Here is a 27,656-nt window from a genome sequence, read left to right as displayed (position 1 = left end):
TAACAATAAGCATTCAAAACCCTCAACCCTTATTATAAAACCAACATAAATATCTCATGAAAAATACTTTAAAACATGTGCTTTAAAAAAATTAAGAATGAGGAAAGAGTAACATGCCTAAAATATTCACAATTTGTAGAAGAAACCTTGAATTGACCCCTGTATGCTAAACCTTAAGGAAACCTAGCTTGCTTAGCTTAAGAGAATTTGAGAGAGAAGAGGATATATTTTGATTGTGTTATGGGCGGGAATAAAGTCTAAATAGGGTTTTTATATTTTAGGTTATGTTTAGGGAAAGAGGAAGATGTCTAAAATACCTTTATTAAAAGTTAGAAATTAAACCATCAGTAGTTAGGGGTGACCTTACGACTCATAGGGTCACCCTATGACTCGGACCCTCTAATCGTAGATAAACCAAACCCCCTTAGCTAATCACTGTGAACCCATGACTAGCACCCTACATCTCATAATAAGACACTACAACTCGTAGGGTCAAGTGGTAGTCACAACAGTCCAATAAAGGCACTACATTAGACATATTACAAAATACCCTCCTTACGACATGTTAGGAGTCTATACGACTCTTTAAGTCCAGTCGTTATCAAGGTAGTGACTTAGTAAAATCCTTTTAGGCTCATTACGAATGGGTTTTATGACCCGTACAGACACATTACGACTCGTTAGGTAAGTCGTTACTAGGGATGAAAGCTCAAAACTCAAAAAAATTTCAAGGACCAAAAACCCGAGTGTTTTAATGACACTCTTGGAGTAAGAACAAAGAGGTAGCTCAATCTTCATCAAGATGTGACAAGAACAGGGACTCTAATAATTCTTATGATAAGAATCCTAAAGAGAAGACCACTCCAAAGTTCCCACCAAGGAATGAAGGTAACAAATATCCCACTCTCAATCTTAAAGATTTTCAATGTTTTAAATGCCAAGGATGGAGATATAAAGCAAGTGAATATCCCAACTGGAGAATTATGATCCTTAGGGAAGAAAAGTTATATTACCTTAGAGAAGAAGTCAGATTGGAAGATGAGAATGATGAAAAATTCTAAGATATAGAGGGGTTCAAAAAAGAACAGCAAGTAGAGGAAGATAATGAGATGTTTGGCCTCAATATGGATAGTTTTATGTTCCAAACTTTGTTGTGAAGTGCGCAATGATTAGTAATGAAATAGATGATCCTAGTCAAAGGAAAAATCTATTCTATACTAAATGTCTTATCAAGGACAATATGCATTCTTTAATCATTGATAGTGGGAGTTGTGCTAATATGGATAGTGCTACCATGGTTGATTTATTGAATTTGTCCACCACCAAACATGCCACACCATACAAACTTTAATATTTAAATGACTCTGGAGAGTTGAAGGTTCCTAGGCAATTGGTACTTCGATTCAAATTCGAGAATTATCATGATGGGGTGCTTTATGATGTGATACCCATGCAAGTTTGCCATCTCTTGCTTGGGAGGTCATAGATCCTTAGAATTTGATATAATACAAAATTCAATACCATTTACTAGAAGCCAAGCATGGGAATTGGAAGTCCTTAAAGGATTATTTATGAAGATAAAAGTACTTGATCATGTTTTGAGCCTCTCCAAAGGATTTCACATCATAATGAATAGCTTAAGAACAGAAAGAGGAAAAAAAATTCCATACTAAATGTCTTATCAAGGACAATATGTGTTCTTTAATCATTGATAGTGAGAGTTGTGCTAATGTGGCTAGTGCAGCATGGTTAATTTCTTGAAGTTGCCCACCACCAAACATGCCACACCATACAAGTTTCAATGGTTAAATGACTCTGGAAAGTTGAAGGTGACTATGCAAGTGGGGCTTTGGTTTAAAGTTAAGAATTACCATGATGAGTGTGATGTGATACCCATGCAATTTTGTTATCTCTTGCTTGGGAGGCCATAGAGCCTTAGAATTTAATACAATCCAAAAGTCAAGACCATTTACTAAAAGCCAAGGACAGGAATTACAATTACTTCAAGGATTATTTATGAAGATAAAAGTACTTGAGAATGTTTTTAGCCGCTCCAAAGGATTTCACATCATAATGAATAGCTTGGGAACCTAAGGAAGAAACAAATAACATTCTGCCAAGATTTGACGAGTTAGTTGTCAACCTGTTGACAACTAAGTTAACGACTTAGCTGACAAGCTGTCAACCTATATGACTAAGTGGATGACTTATTTGACAAGTTGTCAACCTGTTTACGACTAAATTGATGTAGAGATAAAGGAATTTGCATGTTGTTTAAGGTTGACGACTTGGCTGATGAGCTGTCAACTTTTTGATGACCTACGCGATGAGCTGTCACCTAAAATTCATCCATGAAAGCTATTTTCATAATTTGCTCATGGGCCACTTGTAGTAAACTATAAATAAAAACAGATTATTTTCCACCATCTTATTTTGTCTATTGATTGAACTTTGCCCGTGAGAGTGTGATTGGTGAACTTGTATTGAATGTTTGTCTAGAAATAGGAGTTTTGAGGGTGTTGAATCCTTTTTGATCCACGTAAGAGATTTGGTGAATGAATTTATTAGATTAAGGATTTTTGAGTTTGAAACACACATTAGTTCTTAATTTTTTATAGTTTCTTGTGTCAATCTATCTATCTTCTATCTTGAGTTGATTGTCCTTAGTTTTCATAGTTAGATTCTTATTTTGGTAGCATGAATCGTATCGGAATTACTCTCTTCCAATTTGCTGGATCATTTGAAATTACAAGTGTGCGGTAGTTTATGGCTGCCTCTAAGAAGTTTTCCCTGTTCAAAATCAAGAAAGGTAATAGTTAGATGATCAATATACCACCTTGACTATTACTTTCCCTAGCTACAATTCAATATGCATTGGACTCGACTTTGTGAATATGTTGAAACACTAAGGCAAAATGTCATGTATAGTTACAAGGGCTTAACAAACTACAAAGGAATCACTTATGTAACATTGACATGGCTTTGAAGAAATACAGATAACAATACAAAGTAGTATTTGAGGACTTAAGTTGAATATTGCTAAACCTATTGCAATTATCAATTATATTGTCAAAGATACAAATAACATATGCAACCATCACTGCTAGAACTCCGACACTGAAGAGGAAGACGTTTGGTGATTGAAGCTTCGAGTATCGGCTGTGGTGGTTCCATTTAGGTGTTTCAGGTAGTTATCTGTGGTGTAACAAGGGTGGAGCTAGCATTCAAGAAGATGGAATGAGGGTGATGATTTTGTGGCAGTTACGGATTTGTGATAGAAGAGTTACACAGACCTGATGGTCTATGGCCAAGTTGAGAAACCATGCTTAAGTCTCCTCAATTTCTTCACCCTAATTTTTATCTATTTCTGCACCCCTGTACCGTGTATCTACATGTATTTCCTCTATTTTTTTTTCAATTTCGTTTTCTCTATTTATCTATTTATGTTCATCTCTAATCCCCGTAGTTGTACTTCATATTTCAGTTTGTTCTGCTTTGGAAAATAAAAATGAACCCAAAAATACTATCTGTATCTATGAGCACCTCATATTATTAATGTAACAGGAAACCACTAGAGTCATTTTTCGAAGTCAATATTGCTTACTTTAGTATAGTAACATTATGCTGTAAAGTATTTAGAATAGTTGTTATCGTTATGATTAACGCTGACATACTTTTTCTTATAACCTTTCATGTCATCAAATTGTTTAATGAATCATTGTTTGTGTTTAAGTTACCTTTTTTGTTGCTCAAGAACAAGCACTTCTTATAAACAAAGCTCTTTTGCTTTTGGGTAGTTTTGTTATTGCTATGATTTAACTCGGACATTCCATCCTTAATTTATCTTTTTCTAAACTATTTGCTTTTGGGGAGGATAGAGGGGATAGTAATTTGAGCACTGGAACAATTATGCTAGTAGCTGAACCATGAGAATTCAGAAACTACCTATTTATGTCGCATGTTTGTATCTGCAGGTTTCTTGGGACATATGAGAAAGTGAAATGGATTTTAATTTTCTATGTTGTTCAGTATTCAAATGAAACACTCAATGTTTGTCCTTTAAAAAAAAGGATAAAACAATTTTTATATCTGTGAATTTAGAATTGTCCTATTTATTGCGACTAAGTTGATGACTTTGAATGCGACTCATTTCCTGATATTTAATGTGCTTTAAGTTTAAGGATTGTTTTGTGTATGATTGAAATATTTTTTAATGAATTTTCGCGAAACTTTTTCTCAACAAAGATTGTTTCAACCGAAAATTATTCAAAATGTTCCAATGCTGTCAACCTAAGTTTCTCAACATACTATGCGCATGAATATCATGAAAGTGTTCCTCACAAGTCTCATGATAGTTCACGAGACATTTACTTTGCTGGTAGATGTTTGGATTTAGAAACTAGGTATAATTTATTGGCGAATTTGTCAAGACATGAAAAGGAAACCGATATAATGATGATCATCAGATTGATGCATTTAAGAAGGCCACGACAATGAAGGGCCAAAAGACCTACTGAACTACAGGTTATGTTCCTCAAGGTCTATGTTACGATATTTTTAGGTGTTAGATTGCTTGTGCTTAATTTCTTATTCTTATACTAAGAATGATAGTCATTTTCACATAGATTCTTGGTTTAGATATTTGTGTTTCATAGTTGGAGATGATATGAAAAAAATACATTTTCAGCTGGACAAAAGGATATATTTCTCTTTTGGCTTCTAGAAACTCAACAATGTTTTATTATATTCACTAAATAATTTATCTTATGGCTAAATTGTAGCAAAATATCAGTTGCATCAGCAAAAACATTTGTCGTCGATGAATTATCAAAAGGCCTGACAAGTCTACCACCTTCCAGATCGTCAAGTTTATAAGGTGGATGGTTCATATTAGTGATATATGGTTATCTTCCTCTTACAGCCAACACTCGTGACGTTTAATCTATTGGAGGATGTTATTCTCCTGTTAGATGGTCAAAGTGTAGATCAGGGTTCCACAGAAAATGTTTTTGACTTCTTTGAATACATTAGATTTAGATGTCTAAAAAGGAAATGAACTACAAATTTTTGACTATACGTACTTTTAATAAAAGGATCGAAAACAAATTTGGTAGTTTAGATCTACAATTTTTTAGCTAAATGTACTTCTAATATTGTCATTAGATCGTAATATTTTAAAACAAATTAGGAATTCATCTTATTAATATCTCATATTAACTATGAACATAAATTATTAGTTTTCCAAATGAACTAGGAATATTATTTATTAATTTTCCTCATAAACTTGGAATGTGATTTATTAGTTTTGCACATAAACTAAGAACAGAATTTATTAATTTTCCAAATAAAGTAGGATATATGATGAGTCATCTCTACAAATAGTTCTGTTTCACTCAAACTTGTTATACATTCTTTTTTGTTGGTTGTGTTCCTTTCAAGAACACAAACAAATTTTAATATTATTTTAGTATAATTTGTTCTTTAATTAGAATCATTGAACAATGAGTAACTCACACAATCATTCTTCTAGTGTTGTTAGAATTAACATGGGTGATCGTGATTCAGTAGATAGGCTTTCAAGAACTAGTGTAACATGGAATCTACAAAATCGATCCGCCTAACATTGGAGAAATACACCATATCATTCTCTCTTAGCAAGCGGCCCCTTTGAGTTGATTAGAAAGTCGATCCATCATCATCAAGAGTCTTACGTGGTGGAGAAGGAGGACGTTATATTGAGGTACTTTGTTGAACTCATTATATTACATCACCTAAAAACAAAATAAATAATTCAAAAAAAAAAAACTAAGAGATTTGTGTCATATGTCATTTGAAATTTGTGCATGAAGAAATTATTGGGACATTCAAATCAAACATGAATATCATAGAGGTTGCATCAAAGAATGGTTGTTGAGGAAAAAAAATTGTTCCATATGGAGAGCTTCAATTTTGCCCTCCATATCCAAAAAAGTACAAAATAGTACGCAATGATTTATTTTATTCTAAAATTCTAGTTTGTTGTATTAGTTTTATTCTAAAATTGTAGTCTGTTATATTAGTCTAAATTTTTCTTTCCTATATTTGCAAGACCAATAGTTGTTAGTTCACATATATTTTAGGAAAAAATGTCAAATTTATCCTCTTTACTTTAAAAAATTGGTTAAATATACCACTCGTCATATTTGGGGGGTCAAATTTACCCTCGTTGCCATACTTTGGGTCTATATTTACCCCTCTATTTTGCATAATTGGTTAAATATACCCTTCGTCATACTTTGAAATCAAATTTACACTCGATGTCATACTTTGACATCAAATCTACCCTCGTAGTTAAGAAACTTTTACAATTGTCTTTTTTAATAGAAAAACTCAAATCAATGTCAAATGCACTCTAATCTAACTAGTCCAACTCGACTCGGTCCACGAAAAAAAAATACAAACAAATATACCCCCTCAGTTGTTGGTCAAATTTTTTCAACGAGATTAAGTCACTGAATATTTATCAGTGCATAACTCATGAAAAATAAATATACATCGACACAAACTCAAACAAATATACCCCTCTCAGTTCATGAATCTGCATCAGTGCAGAGCTCATGAAAAATGATACTTAACAGTCAAATCCAACAGATTAGCGGGAGCTGAGCTCCTTTCGCTTCGACCCATGAATCTTTCTAGCTATTAATCTTTATCTTAACCAAAAGAAATTCTCTTTTCTAGTCTTATTTCTACCTATGTCAAATCCAATAGATTAGCCCCACTGATATTTTCCTAAATAATTGAGTTAAGAGACCTCCTAATGTGTCAACGGTGACATCTCTTCATTCTTCTTTATACAAAATCTGAATCTACATAAATTTTTCATAATGTCATTTGCTTGAAAACTTTATCCACTAATTTTAAAATCTAGAACACAGAATTGCATACCGAAATTTGAAAGTTGAACATAATTAGAATAGAAGCAGATTTTGTAATAAACTAATCCCGTGCTTTTGCGCTATCTCATTCAATATTATTTTTTGTTCCCAGCATTGCACGTTGAAAGAGAATATTTGTTCATTGAGAAATTTTGACCAAGAAAACTGAGGGTATATTTGTTTGTATATTTTTGTGTATTGATATGACAAATGATATATTTAGCCAATTTTTCAAAATAGAAGGGTAAATCTAACCCAAAACATAATAGCGAGGGTAAATTTGACCTCAATATGACAGAATATATTTGGACAATTTTCCAAAGTAAATGGGTCAATTTGACCATTTTCCCTATAAATTAACATCAATGTTGGCATCCTATTTGAAACTAATGAGAAGAAATGGAAGACCAAGTTATGCTTCTTAAGGAACACGTCAAACACAATGTCGAAGTCAAATACTGATGATCACATTTCTCCATGTAAAATACAACTGTACAGGAGCAACATGCTTTTCAGCAGTCAAACCTGCTGCTCACAAACAATCACCCACTTTTACCTGTTTCCCTAAATTTAAATGTTCAAAAAGAGTTCCTCAAATATTACGATAAAACATATGAACATGGTAAAATGCATACATGCCACAATATATGTGTATTTTTTTTTCATACGTTGGGCAGCTTGTCTTCACCAACCAGCCATCTCGTTAGTTGGCTGGGATCAGCAGCCAATGCCTTACACGACTTGGGGAAAATCCCAAGATCTGTACCAATTTGGTCATACGCTTTGAAAGCAGATTCCATCTCTGCTTCAATAGCTGCATCGTCCATGGCATCAACTGAGCCTTTCAGGAGAAGTTCGGTGTAGTACTTCTCATTCTCAGAATCATGTTCAAAAGGTTCCATTGCAGGCCCCTGCTTGTTTACACAATATCATCTGAGTAAGGCAAATCTAAAGACACCAACTTTCTGTAACATAAAAACATGTACTTAACAACACATCTCATGGAGGAATACTGCTCATTAAAGCCGAAACACAATTTTTGAAATAGATCTTGGTCTAAAGTTCCTTCGAAGCCATAAGGCAATTGTTATTGAAAATCTAAAGACACTCAACTTTCCGTAACATAAAAACATGTACTTAACAACGCATCTCATGGAGGAATATTGCTCATTGAAGCCGAAACATAATTTTTGAAATCGATCTTGGTCTAAAGTTCCTTCGAAGCCATAAGATAATTGTTATTGAAATTGCAATAACTAAATCTTCAGCCTCATGCTTAGGTGAGTCCTGAATAAAATAGGAAGTGCTCCAACACGGTAATGATCTAATCTAGTTTATTTTGAGAAAAACTGAAAGACTTGAGTGACTTGACCAGCAAAACATTTCCACGGACCAGAATATAGCAAAGTATGACTACAGACAAAAGTTGCAAATATCTGTACCTGGATAAGTTCTGCATAATGTCGGTAGATTTCACTGCTTTCATCTTGATCACCAAGCAATGTACCACCATACCAGCCATTAGCTTCATTTGCTGCCGTCATTGTAAGGTATCTAGAAGAGTAAACCAGTGAGGGAGTGAAAAATGAAACAGAAAACTGCTACTAAAGGAAGCATTTAGTATGTACAGTTAGGGATGGCAATGGGGCGGGTGCAGAGCAAACCCACAAAGATTTTTCACTGCCCCGCTTCACATTATTTATGCAACTGCTGAATTGTATGAATAACCTGAAAGCTGAAGAAGTGTGCAAAACGCACTGCATTTTCATGAAAGCTCACATATTTACCTCAAAAAACAAAACCCCAGATTTCTTTTTTTCCATTAAAATCAAAACTCACATACACATTTCACCAAAATTAACTACAAGATCTAATAAATGAAAAAAAAATTGAACCTTTTTAAGACTAACACAGAAAACAGGAATAACTACAAAAAATTATATATGATTATGATAACCAAAATAACGCATCATCAAAGGATGAATATGGCTCTGCTCCAATCGTAATTGTATTAAAAAAAAAATGCTAATGGATACATTTACCATAAGGTCAGAATGCCTAATATATTAATATTATATTAAAAATTTAGACTTCCATTCTCAAGAAGTTCTTTCATAAATATATTTTGAACTCAACGATGCGAATGCTTCGTAATCCTAGTAATTATTTTTATCGTTCTTGAAACTTTTAAGATAATGTATTAGAGAAATGGTAAATTATAAAAGAAAATAATATTTTGTAAAAAATAAAGTAGCGTTTGTTTTGTTTAAATTCGCAACTCGCCTCGCCTCGCCTCGCCCCGCGTTAATTTTTAAAATAATTATTTCAACCTGCCAAGCCCCACAACCTTAAACCCTCATCCTCCCCGCATATCCCAAAACCCGCCCACACCCGCCTCATTGCCATCCCTATCTACAGAGCCTTCAAAGGAACCAAACAAATATATTAATCAGTTCCTAATAAGTGCCACCTAGAGGAAAAATGAGGAATAATACCAGCTCCCTTTTCTTTCTATAAGGCCCCGCAAATTCAAACTTCAAATCCGGCCAACTCTTAGCTTAAAGATAAAAATGCTAAGGTCACATCAAGTCTGGATTGTGGGACCCCTCAAGGGTAATAAGGTGTTTGAATGAACTAGGACAAGAGTCGAGGTGTTTTAGAGTCAAGGATGGAAGGCCAAAACGATAAATGAAAAGAAGGAAAGAAGAAATGGGCAAGTAACTCACCATGGGGCTCGCCTCGCGTGCAAGGGGACCTGGTAGTCGTGCGAGACAGTGAAGCATGGCACCACTCAAGCGTCAGTGCGCATAGGCAGGTGCCCAACATGCTTCGTGCTGTCACACACGACGCGAGGGCCACCTAGGCATTCGCTGCAGTTCTAGGGGCACGAGACCCCTTTTGCTAATCGAGGAGCACAATGAGCACAAATCCGCTTATAATATAGCAGATTCGGGAGACAAAATTGTTAGCCTCCTATATTTATGATTTATGTTTTAATAATGAACAACTAATAAGTGAACTTTGCAGGATATTGAAGATCCCCAATGATGGAAGGAGATCTCACACTCAGGACATTTAAGATCTCAAAATGAAAAGATATCTCGCACAAGGCAAGGAATAAAAAGATCGTGCTAAACATGGAACCACATCAAAGTAGGATCTCGTTTGACAAGGCAACAAAAATCATAGCAACTAAAGATCCCAACAGACAAGGCAATTGGACGCACCTCACAGTAAGACCAAAGAAGAAGGAAGATCTCACCTCTTACACGGACATATCTGATATGGACATGTATCGATGTGAGAAAGGAAAATCGCACCAAGTATGGACATATCTAATATGGACATACCACAAGGTGCAAAACTCCCACAATCAAGGAATCAACCCATATCCTTGATTGAGAAGAAATCTCTTGGTTTCCTTTTGAAGAAAAGAAGCATGCGCAGCAGAAGACTATAAAGTCCAAAACAGAAGAAGGAAGACACTACACAACTTCAAGGAGAAATCTCAGTATGTCTCAATCTTAGTCTCACAAAGCTTCGTAATCCTTAGTTTACAATAGTTAAGAATAGGATCGAGTCAACTTTGTAATACAAACTGAAGCTGTGTCACAAGATCTGAAGAACAAAATAAGTCTTTGTACTCGAGCCCAACATTGAAAGATCTAAGGAAACATTAAAACCCAAGGGGACTAAAAGTAGGCACCACATTGGTGTTCCAAACTAGAGTAAATCTGTGTCTTTACTTTAAATTCAATTATTTATTTGCTTATTTATCTCATACTAATCTGTTTTCGTGAAGTGTACTAATCTGCAGGCAAGTCGGCGGTGAGAAGTCAATAGTCGACTCACACAAATTTTCAATTCACCTCCCCCCAGAATGTCAAGAATAAGCATTCAATTCTTGGCTTGGACATTCATTTTACAGCGTGAGCATTCAACTCACCTCTATTCTTGGCATGGACATTCATTTTAGAGAGAATGAGCATCTCTACGTAAACAACAACCAAGATGATTTCCCTTAATGGATTTTAGTGATTCAACGCCTATTACCATAGATTCGAACACTTCAACAGATTCAAATCCATAAGAATCCATCTAAAATTTCAAGAAATCGCCACAATCCAACCAAGGGCTCTAAACCCAAAAGGGTAACATTTCTTTTCCATTTAAGCCAAGTATTTGGGGTATAGCTTGAGTTAAAAATCATTGTTTGGATAAGGAATTTTTTCGTTCTTAGTTGAACCCCATGAACTAAAGCTTAGAATGGAAATGAGATGATCATATTCAAAATATGAACATGTATTTATTAAATTGTGTAGATCATAAGCAATAAATAAGTGGATAGTTGTGACGAAGTTTAGGAAAATAGTACAATAATAATGAAGTTTAGTCGTTCCTTCTTTCTCACAGAAGTTTGTATGTTTTCATCCCAATCATTGTAGTTCATCAAATCAACTATGCCCATCCAATCTAACCATCTCTCCTAAAGCCCTTTCCCTTATAGCAGCACTACATTTTTATTAAAACATAGGTCCTTGGCAGGCCGGAACAAAAAGAGAAGAAGATAAAAAGGTTCGGCCCTAGATGGTCTCGTCTATGGATTTCTTTTCCAACTTGTGCTTGTTTGATTGGAAACCAAAAAGCCATGTTAGCACAGGTCACTCAAGGTATGTTGAGATGAACACTTGCATAGGATTAACTTTCTTCATGAAATGTCATAAATTTGAAAATGAGAAACCTTTGAAAATGAGAAACCTTACTATAAAGAACATCCCCAAACATTTGTTCAAAAATTTTGGTTTAAGCATTCCACACCATCCATGCATAGTATTTGATATGATCTCAGTTCTTTCGTGTTTCAGCAGTAACATATTCTTCCATGGAGTTAAGGTCCAAAATATGGAAGAAGCAACTGTTTCCACGACTTTACCACACAATCAATTCTATTCCACTTAATCCCTCTGTCATGGTCATATATCTTTAGGGTATAATTGTGGGTGACGAGCCACTATATACATACTTTATTCATTGTGTTTTTATTTTCTTTTTCTAAATGTCCAGCAATTCAATTGTCATTTCCCATGATTATGAATGTTTTAACATTTCAAATGATATTGAATTATGGCATTAAGGTGTCAAAAGTTCTCGTTTATGATTTCGTGACGTATTAAATGATGATGACAGATAATGTTAGGAAATGTAAAGGACGATACGGGGCTGTTGAGTCGAAACACATGCATTATTAAAACGGCCCAAAGGCGCCAAATGAAATAAAAAAACATTGGAGCATCTTTGGACGACTAAGAAGGTATTTGAAAAAAGAAGGCAAACTACCTGAAGCTACATGTGTCAGTGTAGGTTTATGGTCATTTCCATTGGTTAGGGCAATTAGATAGTCGCCCTTAGTTAGGTCTACCAATGCTAGTAGATTTTAAATATCCACATGACATTGTTGTGAGATGCCCAATATGTCTGACCTAAAGGTCAGAGCATGATGAGGGCATGTGACAAATAAAAGAGGAATATTATTGAATTGAGTGACTACGTTATTACATTAAGGCCCTATTTATAGGCACTACATTATAATCTTTTACCAATGAGGACACTACTACACTATAATCCTATTCAATTAGGATTCCATAATATTCATGTTCCTACTCCTACTCTAACACTCCCCCTAAAGTTGGGGGCATATAGGTCATATGTACTAAGCTTTTTATAGATGTAATTAATACAAGGAAATATAAGAGGAATATTATTTTTTTTTTGAGAAAATTATGTAACTATATTATAATAGACACTACAATATAATCTTTTTCCAATGTGGACACTACACTACAATCCTTTTCAATTAGGATTCCATAATATTCATCTTCCTACTCTTATTCTAACACTCTCCCTCAAGCTAGGGGCATATAGGTCATATGTACTGAGCTTTTTATAGATGTAATTAATACAAGGAAATATAAGAGAGGAATATTATTGAATTGTGTAACTACATTATTACATTAAGACCTAATAGACACTACATAATAATTTTTTTCCAATGTGGACACTGCACTACAATCCTTTTCAATTAGGATTCCATAATATTCATGTTCCTACTCTTATTCTAACACTCCCCCCTCAAGCTGGGGGCATATAAGTCATATGTACGGAGCTTTTTATAGATGTAATTAATACAAGGACCAGTGAGGGTTTAGTGAAGATATCTGCAAGAAAGCTGGTAAAGACTGGTTGGGACATCTAGGCGACCTCAGCAAAGAAGGGACAAACTTAAAAAGTGATCTGAAAAGTAGTAAACACCGTCGAAAAGTCAATCTGTCACTAAAAAATTGTCAGAAACTGATATAAAATATATGGGTCATCTTGAAATCAAGAGACGAGTAGATCTTAAAGAAGAAAAGTCAGCAAAAAACTTTTCCGGATAGGCTCATCAGCAGGCAGTCAGATTTTGCCAGAGGTGATGATCTCCTAAACAGCACGTGGGAGGTGATTCACAGCAGCACTGGTTGGGTTCGACTGCAGGGAGACACTCGACTTCTTGGAGGTGTTGGTCAACACCGACGAAAAGTGCAAGTACATAAATCAGATTGAGAACTCACCAAAAAGACGCACGGTGCTACGCAACTCGAATTCAAGAAAGTAGTCCTAAAAGATGCCCGATGTTATGACAATCAAATATGAGAAAGTAGTCACCAGAAAAATATACAGTACTATGCAAATTAGATATGAGAAAGTAATCATCAGAAAGAAGCATTGCGACTACTTTCTCTGTCCCGAATGCTTCTCAAATTAGTCCCTCTCAACATGATTGTTTTTTTTTCATGTATATATTATTGACCCAACTTTTGCTAAGATAATCATTGGCCAAATATTCAATTCTATTTACAAGGTAAACATGGTTGCTAAAGTTATGTCAGTTACGAAGATAAACCACAAAGAAAATGTCATGTTTGTTTAAATCTCAAACACGAATTTAAGTTATTTTGATGAAATGATAGTCTTGAAACTTGAAAACAAAATTGTTTTTTCATGTTTTGGCCTAGCTATCTTGTCCCATTTTATCTGAGGAACTCTGATTAATACGAGTATTATTCGTTATGTACTCATCTCCCTTTTGTTGGACACGCTTTGTTGTGGATGCATGTACTCGCTCGACACATCCCACATCTTTTTTTGGTGAGCCCTACTTATTACTCGATGCATTTTTGTTGAAAATACAAACTTGTGTATTCTTTTGGTTATAGTCGGGGCCTTGTCACCAACATTTCTTTAATTCATTAAGTCATAGAGGCTCCATATACACAGTTAATTATATCACGTTCCTTTTATCATTCTATTGTGGTTATGCAAATGCTATATGCATCTCTTTAGAAACACGGGAAACAAAGAGGAGATATGTAAGAATGAGATATTCGGCAACAAGAAAGAAAAGGGTAGAATGGAGAAACTCTATGGCTTATATGAATAAGTACTATTTCGTAATTATAGTTTCACATTGTGAGAAATAATTGAAAAAAAATATTATTGAATTGTTGCGTTAGAAATTACATTGAGATCCTATATATAAACACTACACTAGACTCCTTTTTCAACTAGGACACTGACTTTAAAATCATTTTTTAAGTAGGATTATATACTACTATTCCTACTCATATTCTAACACTTCTCCTCAAGCTGGTGCATACAAGTAATATGTACTGAGCTTGTTACAAATGTAATTAATACGAGGACAAGTGAGGAACTTGGACAAAATATCTACAAGCTGATCACTCGATTTCACAAATTTAGTAATAATATCTCTAAAAAGTATCTTCTCTCACAAAGTCACAATCAATCTCAATATGCTTAGTACTCTATTGAAATACCGGATTTGATGCGATATAAAGAGTCGATTGGTTATCACACACAAGTTTCATTTCACTGATTTCTCCAAATTTTAACTCTCTCAACAACTGTTCAATCCAAACTAGCTCACAAGTGGCTACCGTCATTGCTCGATATTTTACTTCTACACTAGATCAAGCAACCACGCTCTATTTCTTACTCTTTCAGGACACCAAATTACCTCGTACTAAAATAAAATATCCAGATGTAGAACGTCTATCACAAGGTGATCCTACCCAATCAGTGTCTGCATATTCAATGACTTGCTCATGACCTTGATCCTCGAAAAAGTCCTTTACCTGGAGATGACCTAATATATCGCACAATGCGAACAATTGCATCATAATGACTACCACAGGGAAATAATTCAACTTACCACACTCATGGGATAGGAAATGTCAAATTTAGTCACTATGAGATAATTCAACGTACCAACTAGACGCCTATATCTTCCAGGATCATAGAGTGGCTCCCCCTTCCTGGCAGGAGTTTAGTATTTGAATCCATGAGTGTAAATAGGTTTACATCCCATCATTTTTGTCTCCTCGAGAATGTATAAGGCATATTTGCGTTCCGAAATAACACTTGATCTGGACTGAGCAACTAAAATACCAATAAAATGCTTCAATTTGTCGAGATATTTAGTCTGGAAAAGTTGAAAGAGATGTTGCTTTAAACTAATGATACCATCTTGATTAATAATAAAAATATTATCAACACAAACCACCAACTAAATACAAATATATGGAGCAGAATGTCGATAAAACACAGAGTGAGTTGCTTCACTATGAATCATACCAAACTTCTGAATTACTGTGATGAACTTCCAAACCAAACTCGAGGAGATTGTTTGAGAGCGTAAAGTGATTGACGCAATTGACACCAGACTAGACTCCCCCTGAGCAACAAAACTAGGTGGTTGCTCCATATAAACTTCCTCCTTAAGTTCACCATGGAGTAAAGCATTCTTAATATTCAACTGAAAAAGAGACTAGTGTCGAATAACAGCTATGGATAGAAAAAGACGAACAAATGTTATTTAGCCATGGGAGAGAAAATATCATTATAATCAAGCCCAAATATATGAGTGTACCCCTTGGCAACAAGCGAACCTTAAGTCGATCAATCTAGTCTGGTGTGTCGATTATGCAAAAAATAGCATATTCACGAATATGTCCAAGCCTATTACAATAACTACACTTAAGTCGAGCATAGCATATGTCACGAGTGTGTCCAAGACTTTTACAATAAATACGCCTAGGTCAAGATCTACCAAACGACCTCCATCTGACACTCAGTAGAGAAGTGTTTCTGGTGCCACGCAAGGGAGCATGTTACAATTATTTTCAAAGATCATGACTGGAGTTTGTTGCCGAATAATTCTGAAACTGGTGGTGGGCTGATTTTCGAAAATGAAAGAACTAACTGATATGGACACCGAAAAATTTGCATAGAGACGGCTACTTTGCGCACCAATGCTCTAATACCATATAAGAAATAAGGGAGAAAATATTATTAAATTGTTTGTGTGTGTCTAAATTATTACATTGAGACCCTATTTACAGACACTACACTCGACTCCTTTTCCAACTAGGACACTAACTTCACAATCCTTTTTCAAGTAGAATTCTATATACTACTCCTATTTCTACTCATATTCTAACACATATTTTATGTAAGGTAAGAATGTTTCATGAAAAGTTCCATTTCAACAATTAGACATGTCACGACTCACGTTTATTGATACATGTAAGGTAGGTCTGCTCGATCAAGAGTAAGGCACTGAGTGCCATCTGTCTCACCAAGGTTTTAGGCGTGATACTTTTTTTTTTACAAAGGTAACATTTTGTATATCAATCTTCAACATCAAGGTGGCGGAAATGAGAATGTTGCGTTGGATGTGTGGTTATTCAAGGACTGATAGGGTTAGGAATGAGATTATTTGGGAGAAGGTGGGGGTGGTGTCGGTGGAGGATAAATTGCGGGAAGTGAAGTTGAGATGGTTTGGTCATGTGATGCGGAGGGGTTCGGATGCCTCGGTTCGTAGGTGTGAGAAGTTGGCCTTAGATGGTTTCAAGCGGGGTAGGAGTAGACCGAAGAAATACTGGAGGAAAGTGATTAAACGTGACATAGAGCAGTTACAGCTGACTGAGGACATGACCCTAGATAGAAAATTATGGAGGAAAAACATTAAGATAGAGGGCTAAGATGTATAGGTGAGTCATAGGTGGTAACTAGGAGGACTTTGGTGTCCTTTTTTTAGGCAACGTACAATTTTCTGTGGATGTCATAACTATGTTCGTCTATCATGTCCCATGCCTTTGATGTTTATATATATATATACACCAATAAAAATAGACACTTAGATAAAAAGTTGTTTCAATAAATAAAAATAGACAATAAAAATAAATTTGGTTGGTTAATGCAAATATGTAGTAAAATCCTACTCAGTACTCCCTTTCTCCTATAGTTTCTTCATTAAATAAGTTCTTTTTAGCCTATATTTTTCCCATTTTTACCTTCTTCTTTTTTTAACTTACCCTGTTCATCTCTCTCTTTAAACTTAAATTCTTAATAGCTTCTTCTTTAAACACACTCCGGAATAGTCATCTGGCTATTAACACTTGTTCTGTTGTCTTTTCAGCGAACTTGGCGGACTTTCAAAGCCAAAATTCCTAGGAATTTACAGGTTAATCCATCGTTGCTATTAAAAGGTTAAGAGATTAACCATATACTAAGGGTAATAAGGACTTACATAAAGTTACATGTTATATAAAATTAAAAACTTCATAAACATAAATATTTTTTGTGGGAAAAACATAGTGTAAATAAGAACTTACATGAAGTAACTGGGGGAGAGGTTTCCCTTTCGGGAACCCTCTTAAGATTGAATAGAAACTTGAAAACTTTTATTCAGACTCTTAATATTATACAACTTTGATTATACAAAGGAGAATGGGGTTTGATGGTTTAGGAGAAGGATTTTACACATTTAGAGGGAAGAGGAATATGTTGTGTTCGATTTTTTCATTCTTACCTTCTACTACTAAGTCTTAAGTCTTTTATAGGCAAATTTCTAGAAAAGGAGTGGATATAAAAACAACTACATGGCGTGGACATATGTGGCCGACTCTTAAAGATAAAAGATAAGAAAGAATCTTATTAATGCTAGCCGGGTGCTCATTGGGCCCCATCATCACATGCATTATTGCTTCTTTCTTGACTCAATCAGACACATGCTTCACAATTTTTCTTTCTTTTTAGAAAGTAATGATAAAGGAAGCATCATTCTGATACTGACACTGACTCGATTATTACAAGACACAAAGTGGGCATCCCCACCTGTCAATCTTATCTCCTACTATAAGTAGCTTGTCTTTATTCTCTTGTCTTCTTCTAGACTAAGTATCAAAATTGTGCAGGGCGATTGAATCGAAACTCATTCCTGAGTCATTGTCTTCGTAAGGGTCTTGAGCATCTTGGAAATGAGTAAATTCATTGTCTTCATCTAATCTTGAAAGATTAATGTCTTCATCATTTATTTCTGGGACTAATCTGTCTGTACTGGTACTAGGCTGTTCATCGACATGCTTATCTTGTGTCTGTTGGCTAAAGAATTTATCCAAAGTCTGTTTAATTATAGTCTCTATAGTTTCACTTTTCTTTCTGGAGATTAGAGTCTTCTTTGAAGTCTTATTGTCTGATTTTACTATTCTATGTCTTGATGAAGAACAATCTTCATCTTCAATTTTTGGCAAAGTGACAGCAATCAACGAGTTTGACTTGTCTTTACCAGTTATCATTTGAACTGGACTAGCTATACCAATATCCAGTACAGTGGATTTCTGAGCATTTAGAGGGACATGCACACCCTTCTCATCCATTTTTGAGGAGATGGAGAACTCTGAGTCTGATTATTTGTCATATTTGTATGTCTGATGATCGAGTCTTGCTTCCAGTATTTGTATCTGTCTTATCAGTCGGGTGTTTTCCATAAGAAGAGATTCCTTCTGAGCATTAAGCTTCTTGAAATTCTCCATTATAGAAGAACAATGGTCACAGAAAATAATTTTTCCTGTGTCTCTGTGTATATTGTATTGAGGTATTTGATATGGATTTTGTCTGAGTGAAGGTGATATATAATAATTTGGTCCTAAGTATCCTCTAGCATGATTTGTTGCTTCAATGAAATCATTAGTCCGTAGAAAGGTCTTTATCTTCGTTGCATATTAGGCCGCTATTATTTTCTATATTCATAAGCTCTGTTTCTATTTGTTCTAAATGTTCCGTTCTTTGTGTACTATTTTCATCTTCATATTGTTTAGCTTTTCCTTTTTCTAATGTATTTATTTTGTGTTCTAGCTCATTTAATCTAGCCTCCATAGTTATTATTCTTAGATTCGTGATTTGATTAGTTGTATATCTCTGTTCATTATTTACGTTTGATTCTATTTTTATTTTTAAGGTAGTTTCTATACAATTTATTCAGGCTTCCATGTAACATTTTCTACATTTAGCTCTGTATTCCTTACTAGGATACCATCTACAAATTTGGCATCTATTACTATCTATTCTTTTATTCTTTTGGAACTCATGGGTACACTCTTCTGCGACATTAATTAAGTTATTTATTACTAAACTGTTTAAGTCTAACTCATCTATTTCTTGTCCTATTTCATTTATCAGGTTATCTTCTTTAGAGTCTGATGAGTCTATTTTGTTATTATTATTTAATTCGAAATTTACCATAGAATATATACTTTCTGTGTCTGACATATATTCGTCTACATTTAATAATGTTTCTTGAAAATCTTCTATTAGCTGAGAGTTTCTAGTTCTGCTATTGTTTCTTTCAGGGCATATATTTGCTAAATGATCTGAAGTTCCACATGTATAACATTCTAGTTTATTTCTATAATTTCTATCATTTCTATATTTCCTAACATGTCTATCTCTATTTAAATAAGGTTTCTTTGCTTGTGATTTTCTTAGAAAATATCTTTTACGAGTGTATGGTTTTTTGTTGTAATTATTGTAATTCTTTTTATATATTCTTGGTTTTCTTTGGTTATTATTATAATTCTGGGTGGTATATATTATTGATTTACAGAAATTCATTTCATTTCTTTTTTAACTGTTTTTGTATTTGTATATTACATGTATTCTCTGTCCTATAGTCCATCTAGCATTTGGGTATTGAATTACTCCATCTCTTTTATACCATCTTTCTTCTATTTCTCTTCCTAATGGTCCTGGTAATTTATTAAATAATTTCTTTCCTAATTCCTCATTAAAAGTATTACCACTAGTTGTACAATAATAAAAATAATCTTTTAAAAAGTTTTTTATATGCATCCAGTGTGAGATGCTTAATTGTTCTAATTTTATCAATGCATCTTTTTGTAATGTTATTAGACCACTATTTGGGTCTTTTCCTGTTAATAAATTATGTATTTTATTTGTAAAATTATAGGGGTTTGGTCCCATTGCTATTAAAATTTGAAAATCTTGTGGGCAATTAGATTTGAATCCTTCCCATGTAGCTTTTGTCGATTCTCCTAAAAAGGTTTCTAGATACTTATACATTGTTTCTACATCTGTTTCTGTATAATGTCTTAAATAATCTGCTACTACTATTCCTTTCCATAGATCTATTACAGTATCCCACATTTGTGGATCATGAGCTGCTATACTTAAAATTTTTCCTTTACTACCTCCCTCTTGGAGTTTAATTTGCTCTTCTATTGGCATTCTTTTTCCAGTTGGTCTTATATTTTCACCTTTAATTTCTTGGTCTGGATTTAACCTAATTGCTGGTTTTCTAGGTATATTACTTGTGCTATAACTTATTGGTTGAGCATTAGGGTTAGTTGGCTGGAAAGGACTAGCACTTGTAGAGCTTGTTGCTTCTACTTCTGCTAATTCTTTATAGCTTATTATAGACACTGTGCCTTCACTTCCCTTTTCTGAGTTAGTATCATTAATATTTTTTGATTGATGCGTCCTATATCCTAAGTTATCGTCTCTTTCTAAACATGTTTTGAAATGTTTTATACATTCTTTTATATCCATGTTATTCTTTTTGCATCCTTTACATCTAAAACCCTATTTTTATTTTCTTCATGCAACATTAGTGCTTGTTCTATCGCATAATCTACTTCATATCCTTCTTGTAATATTTCTACATTCATTAATTCTTGTTCTATTTCTACAGTACTCTCTATTTCATTATCATCTAATGATCTTTGATTTGTGTAATTATAGTCTGTGAATCTGACAAATGTTTGTCCTTTACTACTAGTATATAATAATTGGGTTTCTGGAATAAATACCTTTGCTTTACTAAATTTATCTAAATTCCATTCTAATCCTGCATATTCTTCTGGATTTATCTTTATAGATTTTATTAAATTTATTCCTTTTATTACCCATATTTCTACTACATCATTTACTTTTAATTTATATTTAGTGTTGCTACTTGAAGTCATTCTTCCAATAAATCATATACATATTAGTAAATTATTTCCACTACTCATTTCTTCATATCCTTTAGTTTGAATTCCTATTTTAATATTTGTCCAAATTCTTTTAAGTTCATTAAAAAGTCTGGACTGATGTAAAAAATTCCCCCATTGTTTGTCATGTCTACTTCAGTTAATCCTATTATTGATTTTCTAATATCTATCCATCTATCATCATATATTACTACTAGTACTTTGGATCCTAAATTTTTTCTAGTTAATCCTTTAATTCCTATTACTATTAATCCCATGTGCATTAACATAGTTTTATTGTTTCTTATTTGTCTTAAAGATTCGGAGTCTACAAGTTTTAACGTGGTGAAATTTTCTCCTAATGCGGATATTTGTTCCCCTCTATAATGTCAATATAACTGATTATCTGTAGTAAAGTACTTTATATTATATAAAGTTTTAGGACTTAAAAGTTTTAATTGATTTTGCTGGAAAAAATTAAGTCTCTGTCTACGTCTATTACTTCATTTAACTCTTGATGTTGTTTTATATTTTGGCGAGTCCTTGGTAGTAATCTAGAGAATATATTACTTCCTATTCTATTATTTGAAAAACTTACCCTTTCTTCTCTATCTCTTTCTCTATTTTCTTCGATGGCTCTTCCTGATCTAGTTGAAAGAAAGTCCATTGTGGTTTTGGCTTTTCAGCTTTTCTTTCTTGTCTAGGAGATAATTCGGTTCTTTTTAATTGATTAATTAGTTCGTCTATCTCAGGATTTTTATCTGGTTCCTTATGTTCTTTATTTTTTATTAAGAAATCTATCTTTTTTAATTAAGTTTTTATACCAAATTCTTCATCTATCCACTTATTTATTTTTCTTAATCTTTGGAAAATAGGTAGGGCTTGCATATATTATCCTAATTGATAAGATTTCTTACTAATACGTTCCTTAAGCCACTTTATTCCCGTACTATTATTATTATCTAAATCTCTATAACAACCTTGTATTTCCCATTTTAACGCACTTACTAATTTATCACACACTGGTCTAGATGTATTATATAATTTATATAATCTATTTGCCTCTAGTAACCTTTTTCTACTTTCTTCTAAGTTATATTTTCTAGCTATAATATTATCTCTTTTTCTAATTTCTCTATATAAATAGAAATAGTTACACCTTATGTCTTGGAAAGATCTCTGTCTTTTCATACAAAATTAAAAAATTTGTGAGTTAATAGGTAATGTTCCCAAAACCTTCTCGCTCTGATACCAATAAAAATACACTTGGATAAAAAGTTGTTTCAATAAATAAAAATAGACAATAAAAATACATTTGGTTGGTTAATGCAAATATGTAGTAAAATCCTACTCAGTACTCCATCTCTCCTATAGTTTCTTCATTAAATAAGTTCTTATTTACACTATGTTTTTCCCACAAAAAATATTTATGTTTATGAAGTTTTTAATTTTATATAACATGTACCTTTATATGAGTCTTTATTACCCTTAGTATATGGTTAATCTTTTAACCTTTTAATAGCAACGATGGATTAACCTGTAAATTCCTAGGAATTCTGGCTTTGAAAGTCCGCCAAGTCTGCCGAAAAGACAACAGGACAAGTGTTAATAGCCAGGTAACTATTCCAGGGTGTGGTTAAAGAAGAAGCTATTAAGAATTTAAGTTAAAAGAGAGAGATGAACAAGGTAAGTTAAAAAAAAAAAAAGGTAAAAATGGGAAAAATAGAGGCTAAAAAGAACTTATTTAATGAAGAAACTACAGGAGAGAGGGAGTACTGAGTAGGATTTTACTACATATTTGCATTAACCAACCAAATCTATTTTTATCGTCTATTTTTATTTATTGAAACAGCTTTTATCTAAGTGTCTATTTATATATATATATATATATATATATATATACACAACAACAAACCCAGTGTATTCCCACATAGTGAGGTCTGGGAAGGGTAAGATGTACGCAATCCATACCTCTACCTCTAAAGAAGTAGAAAGGTTGTTTTCGATAGACCCCCGGCTCGAGACACGAAATACTACACAAATACATAGTAAAGCATGGAACAAGATGGCATAACATAAATACGACACCCACAAGTAATAGAAAATAGAGAAAAGTAAACAAATTCGTAATAAAGCATTAAACACGGTATCATAACAAGAATAATACCCCCACCAAGTAATTCCATACACTAGCGACCCAAACTGACCCTAGCCTTCTGCCCTAATTCGCGTCCTCCAAATCTTCCTATCTAGGGTCGTGTCCTCAATGAGCTGTAACTGCTCCATTTCCTGCCTAATCACCTCTCCCCAGTACTTCTTCAGCCTACCCCTACCCCGCCTAAAACCATCCAAAGCTAGCCTCTCATACCTACGAACCGGGGCATCTATGCCCCTCCTCATCACGTGTCCGAACCATCTCAATCGGACTTCCCGCATCTTATTCTCCACTGGAGTCACACCTTCTCCCTGATAGTCTCATTCCGAACTCTATCCCCCCTAGTCAGCCCACACATCCAACGCAACATCCGCATTTCCGCCACCTTCATTTTTGAATATGGGAGTTCTTAACTGGCCAACACTCCGCCCCATACAACATGGCCGGACGGACTGCCACCCTCTAGAATTTGCCTTTAAGCTTGGGCGGCACCTTCATATCACACAACACCTCCGAAGCGAGCTTCCACTTCATCCATCCCGCCCCAATACGGTGCGAAACATCCTCGTCAATCTCACCATTACCCTCAATCACGGACCCGACATACTTGAAACTATCCCTCTTACATACCACCTGTGATTCCAACTTCACTACCACCTCATTCTTCAGCCTCACGTCATTACACTTGCATTCCAAATACTCTGTCTTGCTCCTACTCAACCTGAACCCTTTAAACTCAAGAGTTTATCTCCACACCTCTAATTTATCATTCACACACCCCGCGTCTCATCAATCAAAACTACATCATCTGCAAAAAGCATACACCAAGGCACCTCTCCTTGAATACAACGCGTCAACACATCCATCACCAAAGCAAACAAAAAGGGACTAAGAGTAGATCCCTGATGCAATCCTATCATGACAGTGAAATGCTCTGAGTCTCCTCCCGCCGTCCTCACTTGAGTTTTAGCTCCATCATACATGTCCTTAATTGCTCTGATATATACCACCGGGACTCCACTTACCTCCAAGCATCTCCAAAGCACCTCCTGGGGACTTTGTCTATATATATATATATATATATATAAGCCGGGGGTCTATTGGAAACAGCCTCTCTACTTCTTTAGAGGTAGTGGTATGGACTGCATACACTTTACCCTCCCCAGACCCTACGATGTGGGAATAAACTGGGTTTGTTGTTGTTGTTGTTGTAATCTTCAGCATCAAAGCTGGATTCCAAAAACTTACATCACAACCTACATCTACATGTGTAGGACCTAAAACAAAAAAGAAAAAAAATATCACTGGATCCAATTTCATCTTACAAGTATCCTAATATGTTTATCGCCCCTAGATCATCTATGTACTCAAAACTACACCAATAGCAAAAAGTCACAATGCAGTTCGTTTAATCTTGTGCAATGGACTATTCTTGCTCTCATAACATCTAGAATTCCTTTCCTTCCATATGGTCCACCATATTACTGCTAGGACAATTCTCCATCTGTTCTTGTTTGTGCTACCACTGCGCTCCATATTCCACCAGCTTACTAGAGCTTATCCTGCCCTTTCTAGCATAGCCCATCTAATACCCCTAAAGTTAGTAAACAAATTCCATAGTTGGCCAACCACTTTACAATGTAGAAACAAATTGTTGATTGCCTTTGCATGCTACTCACAGACGAAACATCTTGGACACATATGTATTCCCCTTTTCATGAGATTTTCCTGGGTAAGATCAGCCTCTTTTACTGCCGACCAGGTGAAGACTGACACTTTAAAAGGGATTTCACCTTCTATATAAGCTTCCAAGGGAGAAAACTAACTTGAGTTCCCAACTGATTCATGTCTTCATAATCAAAACTGACAGTGAAACAGCCTTTACTATGACATTTCCATCTTAAAGAGTCTTCTCCATCCTTCAGACCAATAAACTAATCTAAAATCCCATAGAATTCAGCCAAACTTTCCATTTCCCAGTCTTGCATTAGTCTCCTGTAAGTTAGATTCCAACCATGATCAGACCATACTTCTTGTAATGGGGACTTTTGCTGCTAGTTCAACTGATAAATATCTGGGAATGGGTGCTTGAGTCTTCCATTGCCCAACCAGACATCTTCCCAGAAAATGATCTTCCAGCATTATTCACATTGAATCCGGATTTTCCATAGAAACCATGACATAAGTTTCTGATTGATCTCCACGGGCTGACTACATATGTAGATCTTACTTTTTTTGCCTTCCAGGGTCCTTCATTTCCATATTTGGCTTGAATCACCATTACCCCCAAAAAGAGTATTTCTTCTTTCGGGAGCCTCCACCATCATTTCATAAGAAGACTTTTGTTCTGCTTTCTCAGGCTTCTAATAGCCAAACCTCCCTGTTTTTTAAGTAGTAATGCAGTTTTCCATTTGACTAAGTGGAAACCTTTATTTTCCATCGCACCCATGCCACCAAAAATTACTCCTTAAAGCATCAGTTCTTTCCTCTACATTAACAGGAATAGGAAAAACTAACATCAGATAATCTGGCAATGCATCTAAGACTCAATTAATCAAAAATAATCTGCCACCTCTCGATAAACATTGTGATTTCCATCTGGACAATCTTTTCTCACATCTCTCCACCACTCCATTCCAAATCTCTTTGGACTTGCTTTTGGCTCCCAAGGGCATGCCCAAGTAAATTGATGGTAGTTGACCTATTACTCTACCCAATATATTTGCCAATTGCTGAATTTTAGGCACCTCATTAATTGGAAAAATGTGACTTTTCCTCCAATTGATGTGAAGACCAGAAATTGCTTCAAACAGGATAAGAGTTATCCTCAAAATCTTTAACTGGTCATCTTCTGCATCACAAAAATTGAAGTGTCACATGCATATTGCAGATGAGTAACTTCCATTCTTGTATTCACCTCCATGGCTACATTAAATCCCCTTATCCATTCCTTGTTGTGAGCTGTTATAGGCATGTTGTTCAGACCTTCCATCACTAGTATGAACAAAAAAGATGATAGGGATCACCTTGTCGCAATCTTCTGCTTGCTGGAAAAAAAACCTTCAAGGGAGCCATTGATCAACACTAAGAATCTAACAGTACTTATACAGAATCTTATCCATCTAATCCACTTCATCCCAAAACCCATTTTTACAAGGTTCCAGTTGACATGGTCATATGCCTTCTCAATATCTAACTTGCACCTTGGGATCTCCTCTTTCAATCTTGAGTCTAAACACTCATTTGCAATAAGAAAGCATCAGTGATTTGCTTTCCTTTAAGGAAGGCCATCTTTTCAGAAACCACTAGCTTGGGCATCACCATCTTTAGCCTCTCTGTTAGGATTTCGGAGATCAACTTGTACACACTTCGTATCAGACTAAGTCTCTCCGCCCTTTAGCTCCATTCTTCTTGGGATAAGTGCTATGTAGGTTGCATTAAAGTTCTTTTCAAAAACTTCCTGAGAATGGAAGTTTCGAAAGGTAGCCATCACATCCCCCTTCAATACCTCCCAGCATTTCACAAAAAATCCCATGTGGTAGCCATCCGGCGCAGGAGCCTTACCAATAGCACAAGCTGTTAGCCCCAACAACACCTCTTCTTCTTCTAAAGGTCTCTGCAAATCTTGTTCCTCCTCTCTGCTGATCACAGGACAAGGATTCATGTTGATGTAAGTCTCCAATTCTCACTTTCACAATACAACTTCTGGTAAAAAAAAATATCATCTCTTTCTTTATGCCTGCATCTTCTGTTAATTCATATCCATCTAGCACCAGTTTATCAATGTGATTGATCTTCTGGTGTACATTTGCAATCCTTCAAAAGAACTTAGTGTTCTTGTCCCCTTGTTTGACCCACAGTGTTCTTGACCTTTGCCTCCAGGTCGTGTCTTTTCCTTTTTTGCATAATCTTCAGACTCCTAAACTAGATTTGCTTTTTGAATCACTTCATCATCAAATAAGGGTTTGTCCTATTGGATGTCATCAAAATCAGCAATCTTGGTAAGTATTTCATTCTTCTTCTTTTACAAGTGTTGGAATATTAGTAGGAATAGGAATAACATATAGAATCCTACTTGAAAAAGGATTGGAATGTAGCACCAATAAATAGGGTCTCAATGTAATAATTTGATACAACAATTCAATAATATCCTTCACCCATATAACTATAAAGAAATAATGTAAGGAAGAAACCCTA

The 27,656-nt window shown here is 34.8% G+C and overlaps 1 protein-coding gene across 1 annotated transcript; it reads right to left on the bottom strand.

Moving 5' to 3' along the window:
- Positions 1-7,317: 7,317 nt before the first annotated feature.
- Positions 7,318-22,887, bottom strand: LOC124897575 (phosphatidylinositol-3-phosphatase SAC1-like). Its single transcript, XM_047410459.1, has 3 exons — positions 22,842-22,887; positions 8,360-8,471; positions 7,318-7,828 (listed from the first exon to the last, which is right to left on the bottom strand). The coding sequence occupies exons 2-3, from the start codon at positions 8,459-8,461 to the stop codon at positions 7,580-7,582; spliced, it is 351 nt and encodes a 116-aa protein (XP_047266415.1). The 5' UTR covers positions 8,462-8,471; positions 22,842-22,887; the 3' UTR covers positions 7,318-7,579.
- Between the last annotated feature and the right edge of the window lie 4,769 nt (positions 22,888-27,656).

Source organism: Capsicum annuum, chromosome 4 (genome assembly GCF_002878395.1).
Source record: "Capsicum annuum cultivar UCD-10X-F1 chromosome 4, UCD10Xv1.1, whole genome shotgun sequence".
NCBI lineage: Eukaryota > Viridiplantae > Streptophyta > Magnoliopsida > Solanales > Solanaceae > Capsicum > Capsicum annuum.
Note: the sequence above shows the minus strand (reverse complement) of the source record. Positions and strands in the feature narration are given on the sequence as shown.

Coding starts and splice junctions, on each gene's coding strand:
- LOC124897575 (XM_047410459.1), bottom strand. CDS start 8,461: ATGACGGCAGCAAATGAAGCTAATGGCTGGTATGGTGGTACATTGCTT. Junction 7,829..8,359: donor ATTATGCAGAACTTATCCAG/GTACAGATATTT, acceptor GTAAACAAGCAG/GGGCCTGCAATGGAACCTTT.